The 25,301-nt window shown below is 52.2% G+C and overlaps 3 protein-coding genes across 8 annotated transcripts in view; all 3 read right to left on the reverse strand.

Moving 5' to 3' along the window:
- The window catches only part of LOC139678766 (protocadherin gamma-A4-like), a 245,389-nt gene that overhangs the window by 149,982 nt on the left and 70,106 nt on the right, over positions 1–25,301 (reverse strand). Inside the window, exon 1 of one of the 6 annotated variants that reach the window (XM_071569860.1) lies at positions 13,682–16,299. The exons of 3 other annotated variants lie outside the window; for them this stretch is intronic. In XM_071569860.1, the coding sequence (XP_071425961.1) occupies positions 13,682–16,141 (2,460 nt within the window). In that variant the 5' untranslated portion in view covers positions 16,142–16,299. Of the gene's footprint in view, positions 1–1,252; positions 1,276–9,544; positions 12,125–13,681; positions 16,300–25,301 lie in introns of those variants that run through there. 2 more of the 6 variants (XM_071569870.1, XM_071569882.1) reach the window with 2 other exon arrangements.
- Positions 1,382–3,832, reverse strand: LOC139679131 (protocadherin gamma-B5-like; the record flags this gene model as incomplete). The annotated part of the gene is made up of 1 exon (XM_071570561.1): positions 1,382–3,832. A coding segment is annotated over exon 1 (2,355 nt), but the record flags the coding sequence as incomplete, so codon positions are not given.
- Positions 16,244–24,577, reverse strand: LOC139679132 (protocadherin gamma-A10-like). Its single transcript, XM_071570562.1, has 3 exons — positions 21,935–24,577; positions 21,808–21,866; positions 16,244–16,509 (listed from the first exon to the last, which is right to left on the reverse strand). Exons 1-3 carry the CDS (start codon positions 24,457–24,459, stop codon positions 16,244–16,246), a joined length of 2,850 nt encoding a protein of 949 aa, XP_071426663.1. The 5' UTR covers positions 24,460–24,577.

The raw sequence follows: 25,301 nt of genomic DNA on the forward strand, positions 1-25,301 counted from the left end.
TTAAGAGTCCAACACAGAAACAGAATTAACAGCCCGGTTTTTGTCCAACTATAAACCACATCCAAATACATCTTTTCCAAAAGAATAGATCAGGAAGGTTATTATATTATGCAATAAAGCAACTCGTAAAAATCCAGACAACATAAGTTTCCTCGACAAACATCCGCACTGAAATTGAATGTGTGATGAACAAAAAGAGGAGATTCAAAATACTTGTAAAATTTTATACAGCAGAAGTAGAACGGCAAGAACTGAGCCTACACCTGTGAATTTTAATATTTTTCGTTTTGATGTCCCATTCTGCTCCTTCATTATTTCCTTCAATAGAAGCAACTACCACCGAGGATGAAAACACCAACCTACCAGAAACCAGAATAGAATGACCTGAAGGGAGAAATAATACCTGGAATCGTGAAATAAGTAAACTCTCCTGCTAGGCTATCATTTCAGTGGAAATCTAACACTGAAACATAACCGACATAATCCTACTTCATCATAGAGGAAAAACCTCTCATGGGGAAAACATGCACATTTCAGGGCAAAAAAAGAATTTAATCCCTAACGTCAATTCATTTTGCAGGACTCCACCATGAAACAGTGGATCTCATTCTGCACCTCAAGAGTTTGTGTTCAATACTGAAATGAAAAATAACAACGATTGAGACAATTCATGCCTGGATAAAATTAATCTGTCCCACTAATGCTGACATTTCTGTAGCAGTCTTCTGCAAAAGAAAGAAGGGCACATGGCAGAAGTGGGGGATATTCACTAAGGAGGGAAAATCTATAAAACTAATTTGCAAAACAATAGTACCAATGGTTTTCTATGTGAGAATAATTCCTAGAAAAAATAGTCAACCTCATAAGTGCTACCATTCCTACAGCAACACGCCCACAGAACATGGGAAGATAAATATTAGAGAATTAGGAAAAGTATGTAAACCAGCATATAGTAGAATCCTACATCCAAACACCATTACCCTGGCTGTCAAGAGATGAACTACATCAGTTTGGGGGGAAAGCGATCAAATGGAAAATCTCCACACATAATTTCCTGCGCTACCCTCTAGATACGAAAATGATAGAAGTACTCAGAGTCTCTAAGGTGAATCTGAACCTGCGACCACGGAGGAGCAGCGGGAGTGCGTAGGATCCCAGTGAGATGAATTCCGAAAGGAAATAACACAAGAAAAGTCAGGAGGACTATTCAAAAGGCTTAATGGGAACACTGGGAAACAGCGCGCTTACAGACCTGCATAGCATCGGGAGCGGTGGGCGGCTCTCCCTCCACCGCGGTGCTATTCGGGCTCGGCTTCTCACACGACTCCCCGCCCAGAAGCTCCTCCGCGGACACGATGGGCAGAGGAGGGGGCGGCCAAGCGGCCTCGGGCACGGCTCGAGCTGGCGCCGCCACGCACAGATTGTAGGAGTAGGGCAAGGTGCCCTCGCAGAAGTCGGCCGGGAAGGCGGCGCCGGGCACGGAGAAGCGCTGCGCGCCCAGGCAGCGCAGCACGGCGGGCGGCCCGGCCCGGCGCAGCCGCGCCAGCACGGCCAGCGCCACGCTGAGCAGGAAGAGCGCCGAGAGCAGCGCCAGCGCCAGCACCAGGTAGAACTGCAGCTCGGCCGGCGCGTCGGCGCCCGCCGGCCGCTCGCTCAGCTCCGGCAGCGCCTCGTGCAAGCTGTCGGCCAGCACCACGTGCAGCGTGGCCGTGGCCGACAGCGCCGGCTGCCCGTGGTCCTTGACGAGCGCCACGAGCCGCTGCTTGGCCGCGTCCCTGTCGGACACGGCCCGCGCCGTGCGCACCTCGCCGCTGTGCAGTCCCAGGCGGAAAAGCGCCGGCTCCGACGCCTGCAGCAGCTCGTAGGACAGCCACGCGTTGCGTCCCGCGTCCGCGTCCACCGCCACCACCTTGGCCACCAGGTAGCCGGCCTCGGCCGACCGTGGCACCACCTCGAAAGGACCCGCCGCTTGCGCAGCTCCCACCCCCGGCGCCACCCCCGCGGCCGGCGCCGGCCACAGCACCCGCGGCGCGTTGTCGTTTTGGTCGAGCACGAAGACGCGCACCGTGGCCGTGGAGCTGCGCGACGGCGTCCCGTCGTCCTGCGCCCGCACTGTCATCGAGAACTCGCGGCACTGCTCGTAGTCGAAGGAGCGCTGCGCGTACACGGCGCCGCTCCGCGCCTCCACCGACACGAGCGGCGCCGCGCCCGCCGCGCCCGCGCTGCCGCCCGCCAGCCAGTAGCTCACGCGCCCGTTGGTCCCCGCGTCCAAGTCCCGCGCGCTCACGCGCAGCACCAGCGCGCCCGCCGCGTTGTTCTCCGGCACGTACGCGCTGTACGCCGCCTCCTCGAACACGGGCGCGTTGTCGTTCACGTCCGACACCTCCAGCACCAGCTCCGTGCTGCTCGACAGCGCCGGGCTGCCCCGGTCCCTGGCCACCACCGTCACGCGGTGCTCGGCCACCTGCTCGCGGTCCAGCGCGCTCGCCGTCACCACCTTATACGAACCGCCCGAAGATGTCACGATGGACAGCGGCGCCTCTCCCGACAGCTGGCAAGTCACCTGACCGTTCTCGCCGGAGTCTGCATCGTTAACATTCAGCAGGGCCACCACGGTGCCGGCCGGAGCGTCCTCGGGCACGGGGCTTGACAGTGACAGAATCGTAATCTCGGGCGTGTTGTCATTCTCGTCCGTGATGTCTATCTGCACTTCACAGTGTCCAGTGAGTCCGCCGCCGTCTCTCGCCTCCAGTCCGAAACTGTATTCACTCTTCTCCTCGAAATCGAGGGGCCTCTCTGTCCTGATCTCACCACTCTTGCTGTCGACGGTGAACAATCCACGGATCCCGTCTGGGATGTTGCCGAAGAAGTAGGAGACCCGGCCATTGGACCCCACGTCTGCATCCGTAGCCCGCACTCGCAGCACCAGCGACCCCGCCGGCAGATTCTCCGCTACTCGCGCCTCGTACACTCTGTTACTGAACACGGGCGGGTTATCGTTCGCGTCGGTCACGTTGACCCGAACCTGGACAGTCCCGGACCTCGCAGGGTCCCCGCCATCTACTGCCGTCAGTACCAACTCAAAGTAGCTCTGTTTCTCCCGGTCCAGTGCTCGCTCCAGCACTATTTCTGGCTGCTTCTTTCCACCTGGAATTTCCTCCACGTCCAGAGAGAAGGACGGATTGCTGCTGAGCTGGTAAGTCAGTTGCGAGTTGCTCCCCACGTCTGCGTCTCGGGCCATCTCCAGAGCAAAACGAGTCCCAGGAGTAATCCATTCACCGATCTCGAGGTCCAGAGCAGCCTTGCTGAAGGTTGGGAAGTTGTCGTTCACGTCCTGGATGGCCACGTCAACGTGGAAAACATTAAGAGGGTTGTCCACCAGCGCCTCGAAGCTGACAGAGCAGGACGCCGACTTGCCGCACATCTCCTCCCGGTCCAGCCTCTCGTTCACGTACAGGTTCCCGTTTTCCTCGCTCACGCTGAAGTATTTCAGCTGCTTTTTACCGGCAGACGCCACTCGCAGCTTGCGCGCCGACAGCTCGTCCGGGCTGAGCCCCAGGTCCCGCGCCAGCGGCCCCACCAGCGAACCTCTGGCCAGCTCCTCGGGGATGGTGTAGCGGAGCCGCTCCGCCGCCGCCCGGCAGCACAGGCACAGCAGCACAGCGGGCAGTAGCAGCAGCAGCAGCGCTCTGCCGCCTGCCGGCCCGCGGCTCTGCCTCCGCCTGCCCGCTGCCATTGTCGGCAGCGCTCGCCGCGCTCTGCCGGCTCCTGCCGCTGCCCGGCCTCCCTTCCAGCCGCTCTGCGCAGCGAGCGCAGCGGCCGCTGGAGCGCAGGTGGGCCGGCGCCGGCTCGTAGGTCGCTGCTGCCCGCGTCGCCTGTCGCCTGTGCTGCCCGTGCCGCTGCCGCTGTGGCCGAGCGAGCAGCCTGCGGGGGCAGGACGCTGCGGCGGCTGCGGCTGCGGCTGCGGCTCCAGCGCCGCTCGGCGGCGGCCAACAGCGGCACCCGGAGGCGCCGCCACGCTACTGCAGCCGCCGGATTGCCGCTCTCCGGGGGCCCCGCTTTGAGCTGCTCCGGCTGTGGGTGTTTCTTCGACTAGTATCACAAGTGCAGAAATACTCCACGCTCCTTTTGCGACTCCGAAGGCAGATGCGCTTTCATGCATGTGCTTTTGCTTTCATCTCTTTTTGCCACAGTGAAAAACCAAAAGCAAATATTCATGGCAGGGCAAGATGTAAAGGAAATCAGATGCTCTTAATAAAATCAAGAGGCAATTATTGTAGCAAAAATTATATTGTAGCTAGAGAAGACTTGAAAATGTCTTGAGCACTCTCGTATCATTTTAATTTCTTCATGAATTTATAGTGGATACACTCAATCCAATTAGCTGTGTCACTGATGAAGATATTCAATTATTGGTCCAAGCACAAGACCTTGAAGAATACCACACATTAGTAATTTGCAGCTGGGGATAGAGCCACTGACTACAACTCTTTTAATACAGCTATCCAGTCAGTTCCTCATCCATCTAGCAGTCCATCTGTCAAACTCAGCTGAGCAGCCAGCATGGTTTGGGGGATCCCTTAAGGGGAACACTCTGCATAGATTCTGCCACTAATCCAGGGAAACCTTGGCTGGGTTGGGTGGCCACTCTGAACTTCGAGGGCTGCAGTAGAGAGGCTTTTGCATTATTACACTAAAGACAAGTGTGATTGAGTAAGGAAACATATGTCTATGAAATCCTTCCTCTGTACAGCTATAAATATCACAGGTGTGTATGGGAACTGCACCTGCACTGAGACAGTTGGAATACATGTGACCTTCCACAAAAGATCAGACATCCTGGAGTTGCATTCCCAGCAAACAAGGTAAGAGGTATTTATTGAGCAGAAGCAAATCAAATTGCATAGTACATACTTAATTTCATTTAATGAAATCATCAGCAGCTCTTATGTAGTGTTTATTTCCTACTTTGCAGCCTGTTAGTCTCCCAAAAAATAAAATGTCCTAAAGTGTAAACCCTTTATAATGGGCCTTTTTCTCATACTACAAGAAAATATGAGAGACTCATTTTTAGTTTTTTCTTTATTTTCCTCTTATCTAAAATCCTGTCTCAGGTGACTAAAGTGAGTAGTTGCTGCAAAACAACACTCATAGCTTCTAATGCAAAAGTGCTAAATTGTTTTTCTCTGAGAAACAGGGAAAATTAACAATGACCTTCCAGGAAATAAAAATCTGAAAGAAAGTGTAACTACAGCTGTGAAGGTGCCATGCATCATAATATTCCAGGGAGATAGAGATAGATAAAGTATGTTTCCCCACAAGAATTGCTGGATGTTCTACCCCAACATCATTGCTCTAGGCAGAAACTTAAGCTCTAGTATTTCATCGTAAGATGACTAATATTGCCTTTAAAAATAGGGAAACCAGGATCATAATATAAATGGCACAGGTCTTGGTACCAGGCTTGAAATCAAAACATTGCTCACCCAAAACTACATTGATCCAAGTATTTTCTTGTTTCAAAGCTAGTCTCTCACCTTTCTTGCTCTGCATTCACAGCTTTCAGTTCCTCTATGGGCAATATCCAATGTTTGGCTGTATGTCAGCCACAAGCAAAAGAGCATGTGATATTCTAAGGAAACAAAAGTATATTAAGGTCTTTCTGTTGGCAGCTGAACACTTTCAAGGCTATACAAGGATATACAAAAGTATATCAAGGTCTTTCTGTTGGCAGCTGAACCCCTTCAAGGCATGGATGAGAATGTTTCCCACAGCCTGATAATTTGAATAGTTCTTGACTTTAAAGGACTATCAGTCAAACTGAGGCCCAGTTTTAGCATATGAGAAAAAACAAAGAAGGAATGGGAAAGCCACAGAAGTGAAGGAATCATAGCTTAACATTTCAGGCTATATCAACTGTAGTTGGTACACAAAAAGCATTATCTGACTTCCAAAAAGTACACAGGAAGGTCATACTTCATGTCAAAGGCCATAGGCATCATTCTCTAAGTGATTTCCTTGGAAATCAAGAAAAGAAAAAAAAACGTGCACAGGACCCTAAATATGAGACCCATATAAAAACTAGGGGAAAGTGAATATTTATACCTATCTTTTAGACTGTTGAAGCTACACCACAGCCAACTATTCCACATGCCTTGTCTCTGTGTAGACAGAATGCTTCAGCATGCTCAAACAACACGCAACAGAGAAACTCCGTTTGCACAGAGATACCATTGAAAGATGTTTCCCACACAACTTCTTAAGGAGAACAAGAATCACAACACAGATCCATTCATAGCGCCTTCTATGCTCATCAAACTCATTCCAAGAAATGTAAAATGTTCTCAAGGGAATAAGTGATAGGCAGTTCAGTTTAAGATTCAGTTACCGATATCAGCTCAAAGACATGATAATACTTCCATGTCACATGGACTATTTGGAAGATATGTGAATGCAACTGTCAATGCAATGTTTTCATCTACATCCAAGAAGTACCATTCACAGTAAGAGCTGTATCAGATCTGACCGTGGATAAAATTAGTGATTTCCTTACACATACTTCAAATAACAAGTCCCCAAACCAAAATTTCCTGACAAAACTATCATCTCATACCCTATGTTCCCACCAATTTCAATACCAACAAAACATCAGCTCTTACTTCACATGAGAAAGATCTATTAGGGAAGGTTGGTCAAGCCTGGGGAAAGCTGGAAACCTTAGTACAGCCATGACAAGACTCTACATCACAGCCTTACAAGGGCATACACCTGGGGAAATGATGGTTCTTAGACACAGAACCTCTGTAGCATGTTTGTGCTTTCATGGGTTTGTTTGCAGACAAATTCATCTAAAACTGTCACCCCCTTTCAGGATAGAGGAAAAGATGGATTGGTGTGTCACAGGCCTTGGCATTAGGCATGATACAAAAGCACGCCCAGACAGGTGGAGAATACAAACCCTTCTTATCCTGCTTCATGGCCAGTTTCTCACAGATCTTGCACTGACTTCTCACCATGAGTGTTTGGCAAGCAAGAGTATTCCTTACAGTGATGTTTTGAAAAAAGATATCTATACAAGTCTTTTCCTTTGGAGCTATAAATGTGAAAGGCAAGTAGAGGACAGTGGGACAACTGTAACAGATGTGATCTTCCACACATTCTCAGAGACAAAGTCCAGCCTTTAAATTATTAGAACAAGAAAGTCAAGAAGTTAACACAATGCACAGTGGAAGGCATCTTAACCTACTCTTCTAGTATGTACCTACTTGAAGTAGGTACATAATTCCAGTAGCTAGTGAATGCAGTGTTTGATCTTTCTAAATCTTCCATTATGGTATTTGTCATAAGTACATAGGCAAGCTATTAGTTACAGACTGATGACAAGATACAAAGACATAGGAAGAATGTCCCAGGGCTCCCCATACAAGTAGAATAAGATGTCATCTATCTGAACATTTTGGGATGATGAAACTCACATTGCACCAACTGGGCACTGATCAAGGAAAAGGGAAAACTATTTCTCTTGTGTTCATCAACACATCTTCCCACAGAGGTCACAGGACTCTTGCTCCAGCCCTTCATAACTTTCATGATGTTTTTTCACCCTCATAATTTGCAAGAATATATAACAAAAACTCCAGCTACACATTAAAAAAATATCTCTAATGTGCACCATGATCAGGCCATGTGTATTTACCAGAAAGGGGAAGTGCCTCTCTATGCAAGTTTCAATACCTCAGCTTTTCAGATTATCTCTGAATGCAGTAGCTACACAAGAAAGGCATCTCCCTGGTAAAAAGTCCACAGAACATTCCTGCAGGATCTCACACTGAAGACCATTGCCAGAGTTCCTTGGTGTAATTTCACTGGAAAGTATAAAAGCGAAAATGTAGAGAATTGTGATTGTGGGCCTCATAAAACAACTAGGACAAACCAAACTTTTGCTTCATCTTTACATCTTTCAGCCACTTTTAATTACTCTGGAACAAAGGTTTTTCAAATGCTTTGTCTCAGAACACACAGTAGTGAAGCCATGGAGGCAAAAATGGCACACACAACTTCTTACTGAGAACAAGGATCACAACACAAATGCAAGAAAAGTGATTTCTCTGCTCATCGTGCTACATCAAAGAAATTAAAAATTAACTCAAGTTCATAAACAAAATATACAGCTCTCATAAAGACATAGGTGTCAAAGTATCAACTCAAAAGTGCCATCATCCTTTTTCAGCAGAAGCCAACTTGAAAAATACTCTCAAACCTTTCCATAAACTGTAAATTGATGCTCACTAACTGCCATTCTAAGGAAATACCACGCAACGGGAAAGTAAACTGGTGAGCCCACAATGTGGCCAATCAGATTCTGAGCAGTTTGATTTCAAAAGTAAGAGAACTTTAGACTCATTTTACCTTTAGGTCATAACAACAAACAAAGCAGTTTCTCAGCACCTGCAGAAAACAAGAGTTTAGAACGTACTCTTTGAGATTATGGCACTTGCAGCAGATACATAATTTCAGGGTTTTAGCAGGGAATGAATACTGAGTTTCCTTTCCCCAAAGCTGATATATGGCACTTGCCATAAGTATGTAGATAGGCTATTCATCAGAAAAAAACCACAAAATCTGAAAACACACAGGAAGAATCTCCCATGGTTCCCAATACAGCTGGAATAATGTCTTCTAAGCAAGTCTCTTTGAGAAGATGGAAGTTGTGTTCTGGTCTACACCTCTCTTCATCATGCACCACTATCACACCACAAACTTCACAAAGGTATCTTTACATTTCTGTAATGAAGATGGAAGATATATGTGTCTGGTCACTAGAGTTCTGTGAAGAAACTTAACACTTCTGAAGGACAAAGACAAGCAGCCCACTAGGAGTGAATGAGTCGGTGAAAATCTCCAGAGGGGCAATCTCCCTCTCCCTCATCTCTCCAACTGCAACTGGAGTCTGTTCCTTCCTGTCTTCATATGAATCCTGCCATAACAGGTATTTTCAAGCTGCGGCCCGTACAGTTGTTACAAAAACCAAACTTAAGAGAGAGAGGGATCAGAAAAACTTCTCTCCCATTTCCTCCAGTGGCACTTGCAGCCACACACATGACTGCAGAAAGTGCACAAAGATCGGAAAAAGGATAAATGCAAAGATAGTTATTTCTCATTGTGTTGTCATGTAGAAAATTAAAGGATGAGAAGAGTAGAAAGGATGCCAGTATTTCATTCAAGAGGATTTCAACCCACTAAAGCATATGTGCTGCAAGGAAGATACCCGATTCTGCTAATAATCCAAACTTCAATTCCCTAACAATGCAACACCAACATTCATAAAAAGGTAAGATTCAGAGGAAAAGAATTATATACATAATGGGATAAAAAGGGAAAGGAACTAGCACCTGATAAAAAATGAAAGTCCTGATAGAATGACCCTTCACTCGAGAGAAGCCTCGCTTCTGTCTCCGCCTATAACTGATCCCATCTCCAACACCCCATAGAAGAACTAACCAGTGTCAATGAACGAAACAGCCTTCTGGCCAGAGGAACTCACCGGGAGAGGGGCGGGGTCTGTGCGGAGACCGCCAGCATGGTCCTCCTCCCCGAGCAGAGGCGCGGGCTCTTCGGGCGGGGGCCGGGCCGGGAGGGTGTCGCAGCAGCTGCCGCCCGAGAAGCGGAGGTGGCTCTTGCGAGAGTCGGCCGTGAGAGACACCTCGTGCGAGTAGGAGTGCAGGAAGGCGCGGACGCCGTCGATGCCCACGAAGTGACTGGCTGGAACGCCGCGCAGGGCCCCGCTGGTGTCGGCCAGCAGCTGCGAGCGGCGCCAGCGCCTGAGGCGCAATGCCAGCAGCAGCAGCAGGAAGGCGAGGAAGAGGCAGGAGACGGCGGCCACGGCCAGCACGAGCCAGCGCGTCAGGCTGGCGGCCGGCTCGCCCGGCGCCGCCGCGTCGGCCGCGCTGCCCAGCTCGGCCAGCAGCTCCGCCACGCTGTCGGCCAGCAGCACGGTGAGCGTGGCCGTGGCCGACAGCGCCGGCCGGCCGTGGTCCTTGACCAGCACCACCAGGCTGTGGCGCGCCGCGTCGCGGGCGAGCGGGAAGCGCGCCGTGCGCACCTCGCCGCTGTGCAGCCCCAGGCGGAAGAGCCCCGGCTCCGTGGCCTTGGCCAGCTCGTAGGACAGCCAGGCGTTCTGCCCCGCGTCCGCGTCCACCGCCACCACCTTGGCCACCAGCGCGCCGGGCTCGGACGAGCGCGGCGCCAGCTCCACGCCCGCCCAGCCCGCACTCGTCGCCGGCGGAGACGGGTAGAGCACCTGCGGCGCGTTGTCGTTCTCGTCCACGATCAGCAGCCGCACCGACACGTTGCTGCTCAGCGCCGGCGAGCCGCCGTCCTCCGCCCGCACCCACAGCTCCACCTCGCGCACCTCCTCGTAGTCGAAGGAGCGCAGCGCGTACAGCGCGCCCGTCTCCGCATGCACCGACACGTACGACGACAGCGGCAAGCCCCGCACTCGCCCCTCCGACAGCCGGTAGCGCACGCGCGCGTTCTGCCCCCAGTCCGCGTCCGTCGCCCGCACCGTCAGCACCAGCGCTCCCGCCGCGTTGTTCTCGGCCAGCCGCGCACTGTAGCTCTCCTGCGTGAACACCGGTGCGTTGTCGTTCACGTCCAGCACCCGCAGTGCCAGTACCACATTGCTCTGCAGGGAGGGCGACCCTCCATCTGTTGCCCGGATCGTCAGGTTGTACTCCGACACCTGCTCCCGGTCCAGCTCTCTCGCCGTCACCACACTGAAGTAGCTTCCCTGCGAGCTTTCCAGCTGGAATGGGACACCCCCATCAAGCGAGCAGCGCACCTCGCCGTTGGTACCCGAGTCTTGGTCCTGCACGTGCAGCAGGGCCACCACTGTACCCGACGGGGCAGCTTCTGAGACCTCGCTCAGCTGAGAAGTCACTGTAAGCTCGGGAGCATTGTCGTTGACATCTGTCACGGTGATCAGGACTTTCGCCGTGTCAAAAAGCCCTCCTCCGTCCCGTGACTGCACCTCTAGCTCGTAGGCCTTGCCTTCCTCGAAGTCAAGGCTTCTCACTAGTGTTACATCTCCAGTCTCGGCATCCAGATGAAAAATATCCAATGCTATATCTTTCTCTTTATTCAACGTGTATTTCACATTCCCGTTCAGACCCTCGTCGGCATCAGTGGCCGTGACAGTGACGAGGGTGGAACCCACGGGCACATCCTCCAGCACACGCACCGTGTACTCTGACTGGCTGAACACAGGCGCGTTGTCATTCGCATCCAGCACCGTCACGCGGATCCGCGCCGTGCCTGTCCGTGCCGGATCGCCGCCGTCACTCGCCCTCAGCACCAGCTCATGAAATGCCGCCTCCTCTCTGTCCAGCGGCTTCGCCACCACCAGCTCGGGACGCTGATCCCCGCCGGGGCCTGCCTGCATGGCCAACGAAAAATGCTCGTCGCCACTCAGTTCGTAGCTCAGCAGGGAATTCTGGCCCGAGTCCGGGTCGTGAGCCCTGGGAAGTGGAAATCGCGACCTTGGGACTGTCATCTCGCTCATTCTCTCTTCCAGTTCAATGTCTTTGAAGGTGGGGGCGTTGTCGTTAATGTCTGTTATTTCCACATCAATTTGGTAAACCTTCATTTTTTCCTCCACTATCAGTTCACAGTGCAGCACGCATTTCTGCACCAACCGGCACAGCTGCTCTCTGTCGATCCTCTCGGCTGTCACCAAATGTCCCGTCTTCTCGTGAAGAGCAAAATACTGCGTCCTACCTCTGTCTATAATGCGGACGCCGCGGTGTCGGATAGCCGGCAGCTGTAGCTCCAAGTCCTTGGCCACGTCGCCCACGAACGAGCCCTTGGGCATCTCCTCAGGCACCGAGTAGCGCAGCTGCCCCCACGCCGCCTCCCACGCCGCCAGCAGGACGCCCCACAGCAGGACTCGCTGCCGCCGGCCCCAGCGCCTCCCCGCCATGGAAATCTCTGCCGCGGCACCACCGGTACCGCAACACCGCCGTACTATTACCGGAGAGGGCCGACCGCCTACACTGCGCCCACTGTCGCTCCCACTGCAACGGAGACTGTTTCCCGGGGCTGCCGGTAGTCCGTCCGTCTCGCTTCAGCACGGTTCCGCACCGCGGGGACGACCGTAGAACGCTCGCCCGGCAGCTAATACAGACTGTGAGCCGGGCTGGGCTGCAGCGGGAGGGGCCGCTTCGCTCCGACCTTCCTCTCCCTCCTCTCGGTCAACAGCGGCGCCCGCAGCCTCCTCTCGGCACTGCAGGCACCGAGCGCTGCCGAGCACAGACTTCCTGTCATTTTTTTCTCGTGCGTATAACTTCATTGATCCTTCAGGTGTTCGCGACCAGACAGAAATAGCAAGCCCTCCGGTTCTCTGGTATTTTACTGCTCGTGAAAATGCTGTAGTAATTGTGAAATTAGAGAGAGTTGCCTTAACCTAGTAGAATGATTCTTATTCCACGGTACAGAAACAAAATTTCCTCCATAAAATTACACAGCTATTTTGTAGCAGTCATGGTAGAAGCTTTCTCTCACCCTTTCTACCTAAAACTACGGTAACACACATTGCTTGCAGAAGACATTGACGAAGTCCCCCCTTCCAAGACAGTCCTCCTAAGTGACTTCTATTCACTTGGGTCCCTACTATTATTCATCTGCACATAAGAGACTTCTTGGAAGCACTCTAAAGTTTTCCCTCCTCTCCAAATATCATTATGAAATTATTCATGTAACCTTATGGAATACACGCCGTTCTTACACTTTAGGACTTAGTCTTCCTCCCTAGAGTAACCGGGCAGCATATGCACCGTGTTCAGGGGGTCCTTACATAAATAAAGCAACTAATGTTAGCACACCATTAATTTCAATCCAACAGGATAAAGTATGAAAAATAAAAGTGTCGGGAAACAGGACAGGTTAAAAAGGCCACACTAAAATAAGAAAAGAACCCACGCAGAACCCATTGGACGCCTCTGCAGATAGCGTTGAATAAGCTACCTTTGAGCTACCATCCAGCAGGGAACACAAAATGATAAATAACCTCAAGAGAGAACAAGGAAAACAAGCTCTGAGAAATTTAACCCTTACTACCCATGCTGCTATGTCTGCAGCCGACCTCCGTTAAAAGAAGGGAGAGAATAGCAAAAAAACCCAACTGTCTTTCTGTTTCAACTTCTATCCAGGTGCAAGTATACCCTTTCAGAAAAGAGAGATTGGGAAGAAAAAGTCCACCATCACTTTTCCCGTCAAAAAAAGAATTAGCAGATGTTGTTCACAGAAAAAATCCAGCTTCGTCATTTATAACACATAACATATCACACAACTCAAACTTAGAAAAAAGTTCTCACAGGAATCTGAAGGTCTGATAAATGAAAAGAAGACCTTCAGCACATCAGTACCGTTTCATCCAAAACAAATTCAACAGCATAAGTCTCCCTAATCAGGCAACACATCAAGCAACTGATGAGGCGGGAAGTGTCGATTTGCAATGGCTATTGTCAAAAAAGACAGGGAACAGGCTTATGTCACACTTTCGGAGAAACAAAAAAAAACCCGGAAATTCAACTCTCCAGCCGACAAACGCAGCCTCAGACCGCAGTGTAGAAAGGATGCAGTTAGCTAAGTTTAAAGAGTAGAGAAAAATCGTCAGTTTACAGACCTGCGGAGCATCGGGATTGGCGGGCGGCTCTCCCGGGGCGGCGCTGCTGTTCGGGCTCGGCTTGTCACACAACTCCCCGCCCAGAAGCTCCTCCGCGGACACGATGGGAAGCGGTGGCGGCGGCCAAGCGGCCTCGGGCACGGCTCGAGGCGGCGCCGCCACGCACAGGTTGTAGGAGTAGGGCAAGGTGCCCTCGCAGAAGTCGGCCGGGAAGGCGGCGCCGGCCACGGAGAAGCGCTGCGCGCCCAGGCAGCGCAGAACGGCGGGCGGCCCGGCCCGGCGCAGCCGCGCCAGCACGGCCAGCGCCACGCTGAGCAGGAAGAGCGCCGAGAGCAGCGCCAGCGCCAGCACCAGGTAGAACTGCAGCTCGGCCGGCGCGTCGGCGCCCGCCGGCCGCTCGCTCAGCTCCGGCAGCGCCTCGTGCAAGCTGTCGGCCAGCACCACGTGCAGCGTGGCCGTGGCCGACAGCGCCGGCTGCCCGTGGTCCTTGACGAGCGCCACGAGCCGCTGCTTGGCCGCGTCCCTGTCGGACACGGCCCGCGCCGTGCGCACCTCGCCGCTGTGCAGTCCCAGGCGGAAGAGCGCCGGCTCCGACGCCTGCAGCAGCTCGTAGGACAGCCACGCGTTGCGCCCCGCGTCCGCGTCCACCGCCACCACCTTGGCCACCAGGTAGCCGGCCTCGGCCGACCGCGGCACCATCTCGAAAGCCGGCGGCACCGGGGGTGCTCCTGACCCCGCCCCCGCGGCCGGCGCCGGCCACAGCACCCGCGGGGCGTTGTCGTTTTGGTCGAGCACGAAGACGCGCACCGTGGCCGTGGAGCTGCGCGCCGGTGTCCCGCCGTCCTGCGCCCTCACGGCCACCGAGAACTCGCGGCACTGTTCGTAGTCGAAGGAGCGCTGCGCGTACACGGCGCCGCTCCGCGCCTCCACCGACACGAGCGGCGCCGCGCCCGCCGCGCCCGCGCTGCCGCCCGCCAGCCAGTAGCTCACGCGTCCGTTGGGCCCCGCGTCCAAGTCCCGCGCGCTCAAGCGAAGCAGCAGCGCGCCCGCCGCGTTGTTCTCCGGCACGTACGCGCTGTACGCCGCCTCCTCGAACACGGGCGCGTTGTCGTTCACGTCCGACACCTCCAACACCAGCTCTGTGCTGCTCGACAGCGCCGGGCTGCCCCGGTCCCTGGCCACCACCGTCACGCGGTGCTCGGCCGCCTGCTCGCGGTCCAGCGCGCTCGCCGACACCACCTTATAGGACCCGCCCGAGGATGCCATGATCGACAGCGGCTCCTCTCCCGACAGCTCGCACGTCACCTGACCGTTCTCGCCGGAGTCACTGTCCCGCACTTTCAGCAGGGCCACCACTGTGCCGACCGGAGCGTCCTCGGGCACAGGGCTCGACAGGGTCAGAATTGTGATCTCGGGGGCATTGTCATTCTCGTCCGTGATGTCTATCTGAACTTCACAGTGAGCCGTAAGTCCGCCTCCGTCTCTCGCCTCCAGTCCGAAGCTGTACTTACTCTTCTCCTCGAAATCGAGGGGACCAGCTGTCCTCACCTCCCCGCTCTCACTGTCGACAGCGAATAACGCGATGACGATGTCTGGGACGTTTCCGAAGGAGTAGGAGACCCTCCCATTGGACCCCACGTCCTCATCCGTGGCCTGCACTCGCAGCACCAACGACCCCGCCGGCAGATTCTCGGCCACTCGCGCCTCGTACACTCTTTTGCTGAACACGGGTGGGTTGTCGTTCGCGTCCGTCACGTTCACACGAATCTGGACGGTCCCGGACTTGGCGGGGTCCCCGCCATCCACTGCCATAAGAGCCATCTCAAAGAAGCTTTGCTTCTCCCTGTCCAAAGCCTTCTCCAGCACTAATTCCGGCTGCTTCTTTCCACCTGGGTTCTCATTCAAGGCTAGAGAGAACGACGGGTTGCTGCTGAGCTGGTAAGTCAGCTGCGAGTTACTCCCCGCGTCTGCATCTTGGGCCATCTCCAGAGGAAAACGAGTACCAGGAGTAATCCATTCACCGATCTCGAGGTCCACAGTAGCCTTGCTGAAAGTCGGAGAGTTGTCGTTCACGTCCTCGATGGCCACGTCGACGTGGAAAACATTAAGAGGGTTGTGCACCAGCGCCTCGAAGCTGACAGAGCAGGACGCCGACTCGCCACACAGTTCCTCCCGGTCCAGCCTCTCGTTCACGTACAGTTTCCCGTCTGTGTGGCTCAAAGTGAAGTATTGCTTCTCCGCGCTGAGACGCAGCTTGCGCGCCAGCAGCTCATCCGGGCTGAGCCCCAAGTCCCGCGCCAGCGGCCCCACCAGCGAGCCTCTGGCCAGCTCCTCGGGGATGGCGTAGTGGAGCCGCTCCGCCGCCGCCCGGCAGCACAGGCACAGCAGCACAGCGGGCAGCAGCAGCAGCGCTCTGCCGCCTGCCGGCCCGCGGCTCTGTCTCCGCCTGCCCGCTGCCATTGTCGGCAGCGCTCGCCGCGCTCTGCCGGCTCCTGCCGCTTCCCGGCCTCCCTTCCAGCCGCTCTGCGCAGCAAGCGCAGGGGCTGCCGGAGCGCAGCGGGGTCAGCGCCGGCTCCTTGGCCACTGCTGCCCGCGCCGCCTGTCGCCTGTGCTGCCCGTGCCGCTGCCGCTGTTGCCGGCGCCGGCCGAGCGAGCAGCCTGCGGGGGCAGGACGCTGCGGCGGCTGCGGCTGCGGCTCCAGCGCCGCTCGGCGGCGGCCAACAGCGGCACCCGGAGGCGCCGCGACGCCACTGCAGCCGCCTGATGGCCCCGCTGCGCGGGCCCGGCTTTGGGCCGCAGTGAGGGGCTTCTCCGGCTGTGGGGTCTCTCTTAGATTCCAGTTAACAAGAGCAGAAGCTCTTCTTTAATGCGATTTTAAAGGTATCTGAGACGCACTGTGTTTTGCATCTCTTTGCGCCGCCGTGAACAATCAGAATCTAATATTCTTTGCAGAGGCATAATAAAGCCACTCATTTGCCCTTTTAAAGTCTAAATGGAAGCAGAAGAGAAATACAGAATTTTATAGCTGAGGAAGTCTTGTACCTACTTTTTTCCATATCTGGAACGAATATTAGGCAAAAAATCATGTTGGAGTAATCTGTTTGAAATCAGAACCTGAAATATATTTTCATGTTACCCACGTTTTGTAATTTTACTCATCTAAGTCTTTTACATTTGCCTTCTCTTGTGGGGATAAGGAACCCGAAACACTATATATGTAGATATGTACTAAGATAAAAGCCTTTACTATTTCGATTGAACAAAACTCCAGTGTTTACTATTCTACTTCTGATTCACAAATTCACATTATGTCAGTGATGATGATCTATTATTCAAGATAGCAAATACTACTGGTCACAATACAGAGCACTGAGAGACACCACACGTTATTGGTTTCCACTTGGACATTGATACATTGACTGTAGCTCTTTGGAGGTGACCATAGAGCGAGTTCCTCATCCATCTTAGAGTCAAACCTTATTTCTTCAGTTCTGCAGGCACCTTCTCTCTCTGGCTCCTCTGCTTGTGGAAACCTTGGCTGTGCTGGGTGTTGCCTCTGAACTTTGGGGACTGCATTATAAGAAATGGTTTTGCATTATTATGCTACAGAGATCTGCCTGGGTGAGCACATGAATGCCTAAGAAAGCCTTTCGGCTGTAAATATCACAGGTGTGTGAAAGAAGGGTGCCTGTACTGGGACAACTGGAACAGATGTGAACTTCCTCATAAGATCAGACATCCTGAGGTTGAACTCATTACTAGCAAGGCAAGATTTAGAAATACTGAGAGTTTGAAATGAACAGATCAGGTGCAAAAACATTTCTCAGGCTGCATTTATTGAGCAGAAGCAGCTCAATTTAATGGTATTCCGTCAGGCACACATGATGTTACCTATGGCAGGTGACAAAATTACCATCTGTTCTTCTACAGTGCCCCCAACCCCCAAAGCCCCCATGTCTTCTCTCCAACACTACACCACTGTCAGGTAAACTTCTGACTTCTTCATAATTGGGAAAACATCATGAAGGGATGCTGCACTATTATTAGACCAAGAAGGGAGGTATATTTGTCTGCTCACCACTGTTTTCATCAGAAACTAAATTATTTTAAAGCACACAAGGGATAAAAAGCAAAAATAAAAGAGGAATGATCACATATAGGAGAATTGTTCATCAAAATAATAGCTTTGGGCAAATCTCCTCCTCTCATTTATCACACCCATTGTTCCATAGAGATGAGACTTCTACTAAGGTTACTGTTACATCTACTTCAGCAATAGTAGACCACAAAGATACCCTCAGCCTTTCACACCTGCTGTAACAAGAATAGCATTAACATATGATACATTCCTAAAGGAAACAATATCGATCATTCTAAGAAAACCTACATAGATAGGAAACCAAGTCATGAACATCCAGGCCATAAATCAGAGAAGCAAGGCAAAGAAGCATTAGAAGACAAAGGGATATTGGGGAAACTCACTGGGGAAGTCAATTCTTTCTTTCTTCCATTTTTTTAAACTGTTTGGCCTGCTGGTCTCCCTCAAATATGATGCTGCAAGTGTAAACAGCTAATCACAGGCTTCTTGCTCAAGCCTAATCTTCTGAGAAATTACAATGCAACAATTTGACTTATTGCTTTTGCTTCATTTTCCTCATATACAGAATTTATCTTAGGTGCTTGAAGTATTTGCTACAAAACTATTGTTATGGGTTCACCAAGGTGGGCCTAGATTTGGGCTCTGAAGTTTGGATTAGGCCGAAGCTGTCAGCTGACCTGAGCTGGGCTGAGCTAACAGCTGACCTCTTCTAGCCAGTAATTTTTTATTCCATACCACATTATGACATCATCTCCAGGGAAGCAGGAACCAGTGTGGGAGTGGTTAAGGCAGTCGCTTCTCAGCCCTCCTCTTGGGAGGATGCACGATGCTGTCCCAGGGGGGATGGAGAGGACCAGGCCCACCACTGGCTCACAGGGTACCTCAGGAAAGTAAAATGTGTTGTTCTGGGTCTCTCCTTTCTGCTTGAGTTTGTCTCCCTGGGGAATAAGGTTTTTCTTAAGTAATGTGTAGTTAGGACAGTAGAATTTGTGTGTTGGTTAAGAAGTGGGAAATTTGTTATTGCAGACTTGTGTGAGTGTATATTTGTACTCTCTTCTAATTGTCTCTTCCTTTCCGTAAAAATATATGTAGTTTTAGTATAAATGTGGTTTGAAGTGTTTTTTTTTCTTTCCCCTCTCTTTTCCTCCCTTTCCCTGGTGTTAGGAGGGAGGCTTTTCTCTCTCTGCTTGGGGGGTTGACAGTTGCTTATCTCAAACCAAGACAACTATATCTAGAGTTTTAAAGGCAAAATAACTGTTCAGAAATGGGGAAAAGGACCTTCCAGGAAACAAAGTCCTAAAAGAATGTGTAATTACAACTACAAAGAAACTCTGCATTGCAGTATTATGGGGAGATGTGGATGGATAATGGAGGTTTCATAGAAGAATAAGGTGGTCTTGCTTCATCATTCTACATGAAAACGAGCAAAATCACAGGTAAAAGGAAAATCACACTGCATTATATTGCTAATGGGCATCAAACAAGGAAAGGAATAAATGTATCTCCCGTGTCCTTTGTATCACAAACAGCTGGAACTCTCTTCTCCAACCCTTCACAACTTGCACAGAGTTCTCTAAGACTTGTAACCTGTAATCAAAATGCTAATTGTGCAGGCAAAACATCTGGAATGTGCCCCACCATCAGACCATGTACATTTACCAGGAAGGGGAGTTGCAGAATTTAATAGCCTAACATTTCAGACGATCTTAGTATTAGATATGCAAGAAGGGTATCTTGGTGGCAAAATCTTCTCAAGACATTCACACGGGAGCTCAAACCAAGGACCATAGCCACAGTTCCTTTGTGTAGTTTCTTTGGGCAACATAAAAGGGAAAATGTATGGAATCACAATTGTGGACCTCATCTAACAACTAAGACAAACTGAATTTTGTATCTTTACGTCTTTTAGATTTTTCAATTAATACCACAGCAAGTTTTCCCACTGTCCTGTGTTTGCCCAGACAGAATTTTCACCCTGCCAAAACATCAGACAACAGCAAAACTACCTTTGCAGAAAGAAAACACAGAAGGAAAATTGCACACACTTCTTTTCTGAGAAGGAACATCATAGCATGTGTGCATGCTTGAAGACTTCTCACCACAATACTTTCAGGAAGCATAAGAGGGTGCATACACAAAATGCAGTTCCAACAGAAATCCAGTCATCTAAGTATCAGCTCAAAGCGACCATCATTCTGGTTTAGCACACGGGCATGTTGGAATATGTATGACTCACAAGCCTAAACTTAAAGTGTACATCTACACTCCATAACTGCTATTCAAAGAAAATGTCATGCAACAAGAAACCAAACTAGTGAACCTGCAGCTTGGCCTTTTGGATTCTGAGCAGCATGATGAGTATATAACATATATATATATAGATATATATGTATGTATGTATGTATGTATGTATATAAAAAAGACACTTTCAGATTGATAAATGTAGTCCAGTCAAGAAATGAGAATTAACAAGACATACCCACTTTCTGACAAGTGTTTCCTCACACACAGCACCCCCAAATCTTTCCTGAAAACGTTCACAGCTCACGTTATTGTCATTGTCCATCATTTGCACACACACCCTGACAAAATAAAAGATGCACAAACGCTCCTCCTTAACTCAGGTAATATATGACTTCTCATCATGTGTATGTTGCAAAGAAGAGTGATCAGATACTATCAGATATAAAGGCCCACAGTGAGATCCTCACAAAGGGCAAGGCAAGAAGTTAGAACTTGCAGAAATGAAGGTATCATAATATACTCTTCTGCATTATGGCACTTTGACAAGGTACTAATTCAGGTATTTGGCAGGTAATGAATACAGTTTGCTCTTCCAAAAATTCCCATTATAGACTATGTTATAAGTGTGTTATTAAGCTGTAAGACAAGTATTAATGATGATTTACAAACACAGAGGAAGAACATCCCTGGAGCCCCTATACAGATAGAATAACAAGTCTTACAGCCAAAATACTTTGGGAAAGCAAAGGTAACATTACATGGTGATAGAGAAGGATCAAAACATCTCTTGTGCCTCTCAACAGCCCCTCATACCCAGCTTCCACGACCCTCAACTCCAACCTTTCATAAATTGCATGGTGATTTTGATACTTTAAAGTTGCAAGCACATGACATAAAAGAGCCAGTTCCCAGGCTGTTTCTCTTAGACATGCACCACCATCACTCCATGGAATTCACACAGGTACTTATACATAGATGTAGCAAGAAGTAAGACACATTATTCTGCTCACGAGTGTTATGTGAATAAACCTCAATTTTCTCAAAGGAAAAGAGAAGCTGTCCTCCAGGAGAGTCTGGGTCAGTGAACGTTTTCATACGGGCACTCACTCCCTTCTTATGTCACTCTCTACACCTTGAATCTCTTTCCTCCCTCCCTCCCTTGCATGGCTCTTCCCACAGTATTTATTTTCAAGCCAAGGCATATTCAGATCCTTTTCCAATAAGAAGATATTAAAAGAAGGGGAATCAGCTCAACACAGCTGCCATGTCCTTCCCTTCACATGCAGCAAGCCACTGTCTTTCTAAAACATTAACAATACTCAAAATTATCTTCCATCTTCCAAAGAAGTAAACAGGCATCATCACAGGCCAGCCCATACCTCTGCCAGGGACACAAAAATAAGACAACGGACAAATGGAAAGGTATTTTTTCTTGTTCATTCGTTACCACAGAGACTTGAAAAAGAATGAGCAGAATAAAAAAGATGAGCACAAAAGTTACCCAAGGGGCCATTAACATTCTGTTTGAGAAGAATCTCATCCAATTTTAAACCACGTGCTGTTGGGAGGACACCTGACTCACCTAACAAAGCACACTTCTATTTCCTAATATAGCAAGAAATCTGCTGCTATAAAAAGAGATAATACTGAGATAAGATAATAATAGAAGAGATAATAAAGACAAGAACGACGACATCAAAATGCCACAGTGCAAAAAAAGAAGTCAACCCCGTATAAAAATAAGTCCTCAATAAAGTGAGGCTCTAGCCACGAGCAGACACACCTCTGCTTCCCATACGAATTTGAACGCTGAGCACCAACTCCACGTGCACCTCGTCGCAGCTAGAGGCAGCATATTTTTGGCACGCTGAATGAAACTTTACCGTACCTGTCAGAAAACCTCACTATACAGAGCCCCGATCACAGCAAACGTCAGGAGAGCAGCAAAGTAAAACGTCGCGGAGAGGATCTGGCCAGAGGAACTCACCGGAAGAGGGTCGGGGTCTGTGCGGAGACCGCCGGCAGGATACTCCTCCCCGAGCAGCGGCGCGGGCTCGTCGGGCGGGGGCCGGGCCGGGAGAGTGTCGCAGCAGCTGCCGCCCGAGAAGCGGAGGTGGCTCTTACGCGAGTCAGCCGTGAGAGACACCTCGTGCGAGTAGGAGTGCAGGAAGGCGCGGACGCCGTCGATGCCCACGAAGTGCGTGGCCGGCACGCCGCGCAAGGCCCCGCTGGACTCGGCCAGCAGCTGCTGTTGCGAGCGGCGCCAGCGCCTGAGGCGCAGCGCCAGCAGCAGTAGCAGGAAGGCAAGGAAGAGGCAGGAGACGGCGGCCACGGCCAGCACGAGCCAGCGCGTCAGGCTCTCGGCCGGTTCGCCGGACGCCGCCGCGTCGGCCGAGCTGCCCAGCTCGGCCAGCAGCTCGGCCACACTGTCGGCCAGCAGCACGGTGAGCGTGGCCGTGGCCGACAGCGCCGGCCGGCCGTGGTCCTTGACCAGCACCACCAGGCTGTGGCGCGCCGCGTCGCGGGCGAGCGGGAAGCGCGCCGTGCGCACCTCGCCGCTGTGCAGCCCCAGGCGGAAAAGCCCCGGCTCCGTGGCCTTGGCCAGCTCGTAGGACAGCCAGGCGTTCTGCCCCGCGTCCGCGTCCACCGCCACCACCTTGGCCACCAGCGCGCCGGGCTCGGACGAGCGCGGCGCCAGCTCCACGCCCGCCCAGCCCGCACCCGCCGGTGGAGGAGGAGGCGGGTAGAGCACCTGCGGCGCGTTGTCGTTCTCATCCACGATCAGCAGCCGCACCGACACGTTGCTGCTCAGCGCCGGCGAGCCGCCGTCCTCCGCCCACACCCACAGCTCCACCTCGCGCACCTCCTCGTAGTCGAAGGAGCGCAGCGCGTATAGCGCGCCCGTCTCCGCCTGCACTGATACGTACGACGACAGCGGCAAGCCCCCCACTCGCCCCTCCGACAGCCGGTAGCGCACGCGCGCGTTCTGCCCCCAGTCCGCGTCCGTCGCCCTCACCCTCAGCACCAGCGCTCCCGCCGCGTTGTTCTCGGCCAGCCGCGCGCTGTAGCGCTCCTGCGTGAACACTGGTGCGTTGTCGTTCACATCAAGTACCCGCATTGACAGCACGGCGCTGCTCTGCAGGGATGGCGACCCTCCATCGGCCGCCCTAACCGTCAGGTTGTACTCCAACTCCTTTTCCCGGTCCAGCTCTCTCGCCGTCACCACGCGGTAGTAGTCCTCATATGACTTCTCCAGCCGGAACGGGACACCTCCATCCAGCGAGCAGTGTACCTCGCCATTAGTTCCTGAATCACGGTCCTGTACGTGCAGCAAGGCCACCACCGTCCCCGATGGGGTATCCTCCGAAATCTCGCCCACCGCTGAGGATATTGTGACTTCGGGTGCATTGTCGTTGACATCTGTCACAGTGATTACGACTTTTGATGTGTGAGAAAGGTCCCCACCGTCACGTGCCTGCACCTCCAGTTCATGGGAGGAAATTTTCTCGCAATCCAAATAGTCCCTAAGGACTATTTCTCCTGTCTCAGAGTCCAGATGAAAAAGTTCTGACTGCCGGTCCGAAATTTTATGGAAAATGTATTTTACGTGCCCATTCAAGGCCTCATCAGCGTCGGTGGCCCTAACAGTGACGAGGACAGAGCCCACAGGAACGTCCTCCGGCACACGCACCGTGTACTCTGACTGGCTGAACACGGGCGCGTTGTCGTTTGCATCCAGCACCGTCACGCGGATCCGCGCCGTGCCCGTCCGTGCCGGATCGCCACTGTCACTCGCTCTCAGCACCAGCTCGTGAAATGCCGTCTCCTCTCTGTCCAGCGCCTTGGCCAGCACCAGCTCGGGACGCTGATCCCCACCGGGGCCCGCCTGCACGGCTAGCGAGAAGTGCTTGTCTCCGTTCAGTTCGTAGGTCAGCAGAGAATTCCTTCCCGAGTCCGGATCGTGAGCCCTGACCAGGGGAAACCGCGACCCTGGGGCTGTCGTCTCGCTTATTCTCTGCTCCATCTCAATGTCCTTGAAGGTGGGGGCGTTGTCGTTAATGTCCGTGATTTCCACTTCGATTCCGTAAACCTTCATTTCCGCCTCCGCTATCAACTCACAACGGAGGACGCACTGCTGCACACTCTCGCACAGATTTTCCCTGTCGATCCGCTCTGCCGTCACCAAATGTCCAGTCTTCCCGTGCAGAGAGAAATATCGCGTCCTATCTTTATATAAGATGCGGACTCCGTGGTCTCGGAGCGCCGGCAGCTGCAGCCCCAGGTCCTTTGCCACGTCGCCCACGAACGAGCCCTTGGGCATCTCCTCGGGCACCGAGTAGCGCAGCTGCCCCCACGCCGACTCCCACGCCGCCAGCAGGACGACCCACAGCAGGACTCGCTGCCGCCTGCCCCAGCGCCTCCCCGCCGTGGACATCTCGGCCGCGGCACCGCCTGTACCGCAAAACTGCCGACCGGCGATCTGGCTCACAGTCGTGCTCCGGCTCGCCTCTCTCGGCCGCTGCCGCCGGCCTCTCCGCCTCTCCCCAGCACGGCTCCACGCTGCGGGAACAATCGCCGAGCCAGGCATCCAGCGATCTATTGAGCGAGTCGGTCCGCAGCGGGCGGGGCTGCAGCGCTCCGACCTTTCTCTCGGCCAACAGCGGCGCCCGCAGCCTCCTCCCGGCACTGCAGGCACCGAGCGCTGTCGAGCGCTGTCCGCCCCGGGGACGGCACAGTGGGCGCAGAGATGTGGGGTTCCGCTCAGCGGGCACCTCCTGGCTCGACTGCTTTCCAACCGATCTCTGATCACGACCGGGAGAAAGACAGAGGCGTCCCGTGTTTGTGCTTTTTCTACCGCTCGGGAATAGTCACTTACTAATCTTAAATAAAAAAATTCTCTTAATTTGACGTGCATAGTATTATGACCCTTTTCTCGCTCACGATTTTTTGTAGCTATTGAATACAGAAAAGCTAACGGAATCTGAAATAGGAAACGTGATATTCAGCTCCTTCCCTGGAGAGCCACAGCTACCAGGCTCATTAACACATATTTACTTGAAGTATTGCGGTTTGTATGGAACACGGTCTAAATCAACTACTACACAAACATTGACTAGAATCAGACATTTTAAGGCGGAAGAAAGTGGGGTCCACCCACTGAAACTGAGACCCTAAATATCCCAGTCCCTTACAGCTCTGAAAGAGGTGTTTTTCTCAACCACCTGCCAGGCGGTTTTGTCTCTCTCTGTACAAATACCATCCTGAGAATACAATAGA

This window comes from Pithys albifrons, chromosome 15 (assembly GCF_047495875.1).
Source record: "Pithys albifrons albifrons isolate INPA30051 chromosome 15, PitAlb_v1, whole genome shotgun sequence".
NCBI classification, from domain to species: Eukaryota; Metazoa; Chordata; class Aves; order Passeriformes; family Thamnophilidae; genus Pithys; species Pithys albifrons.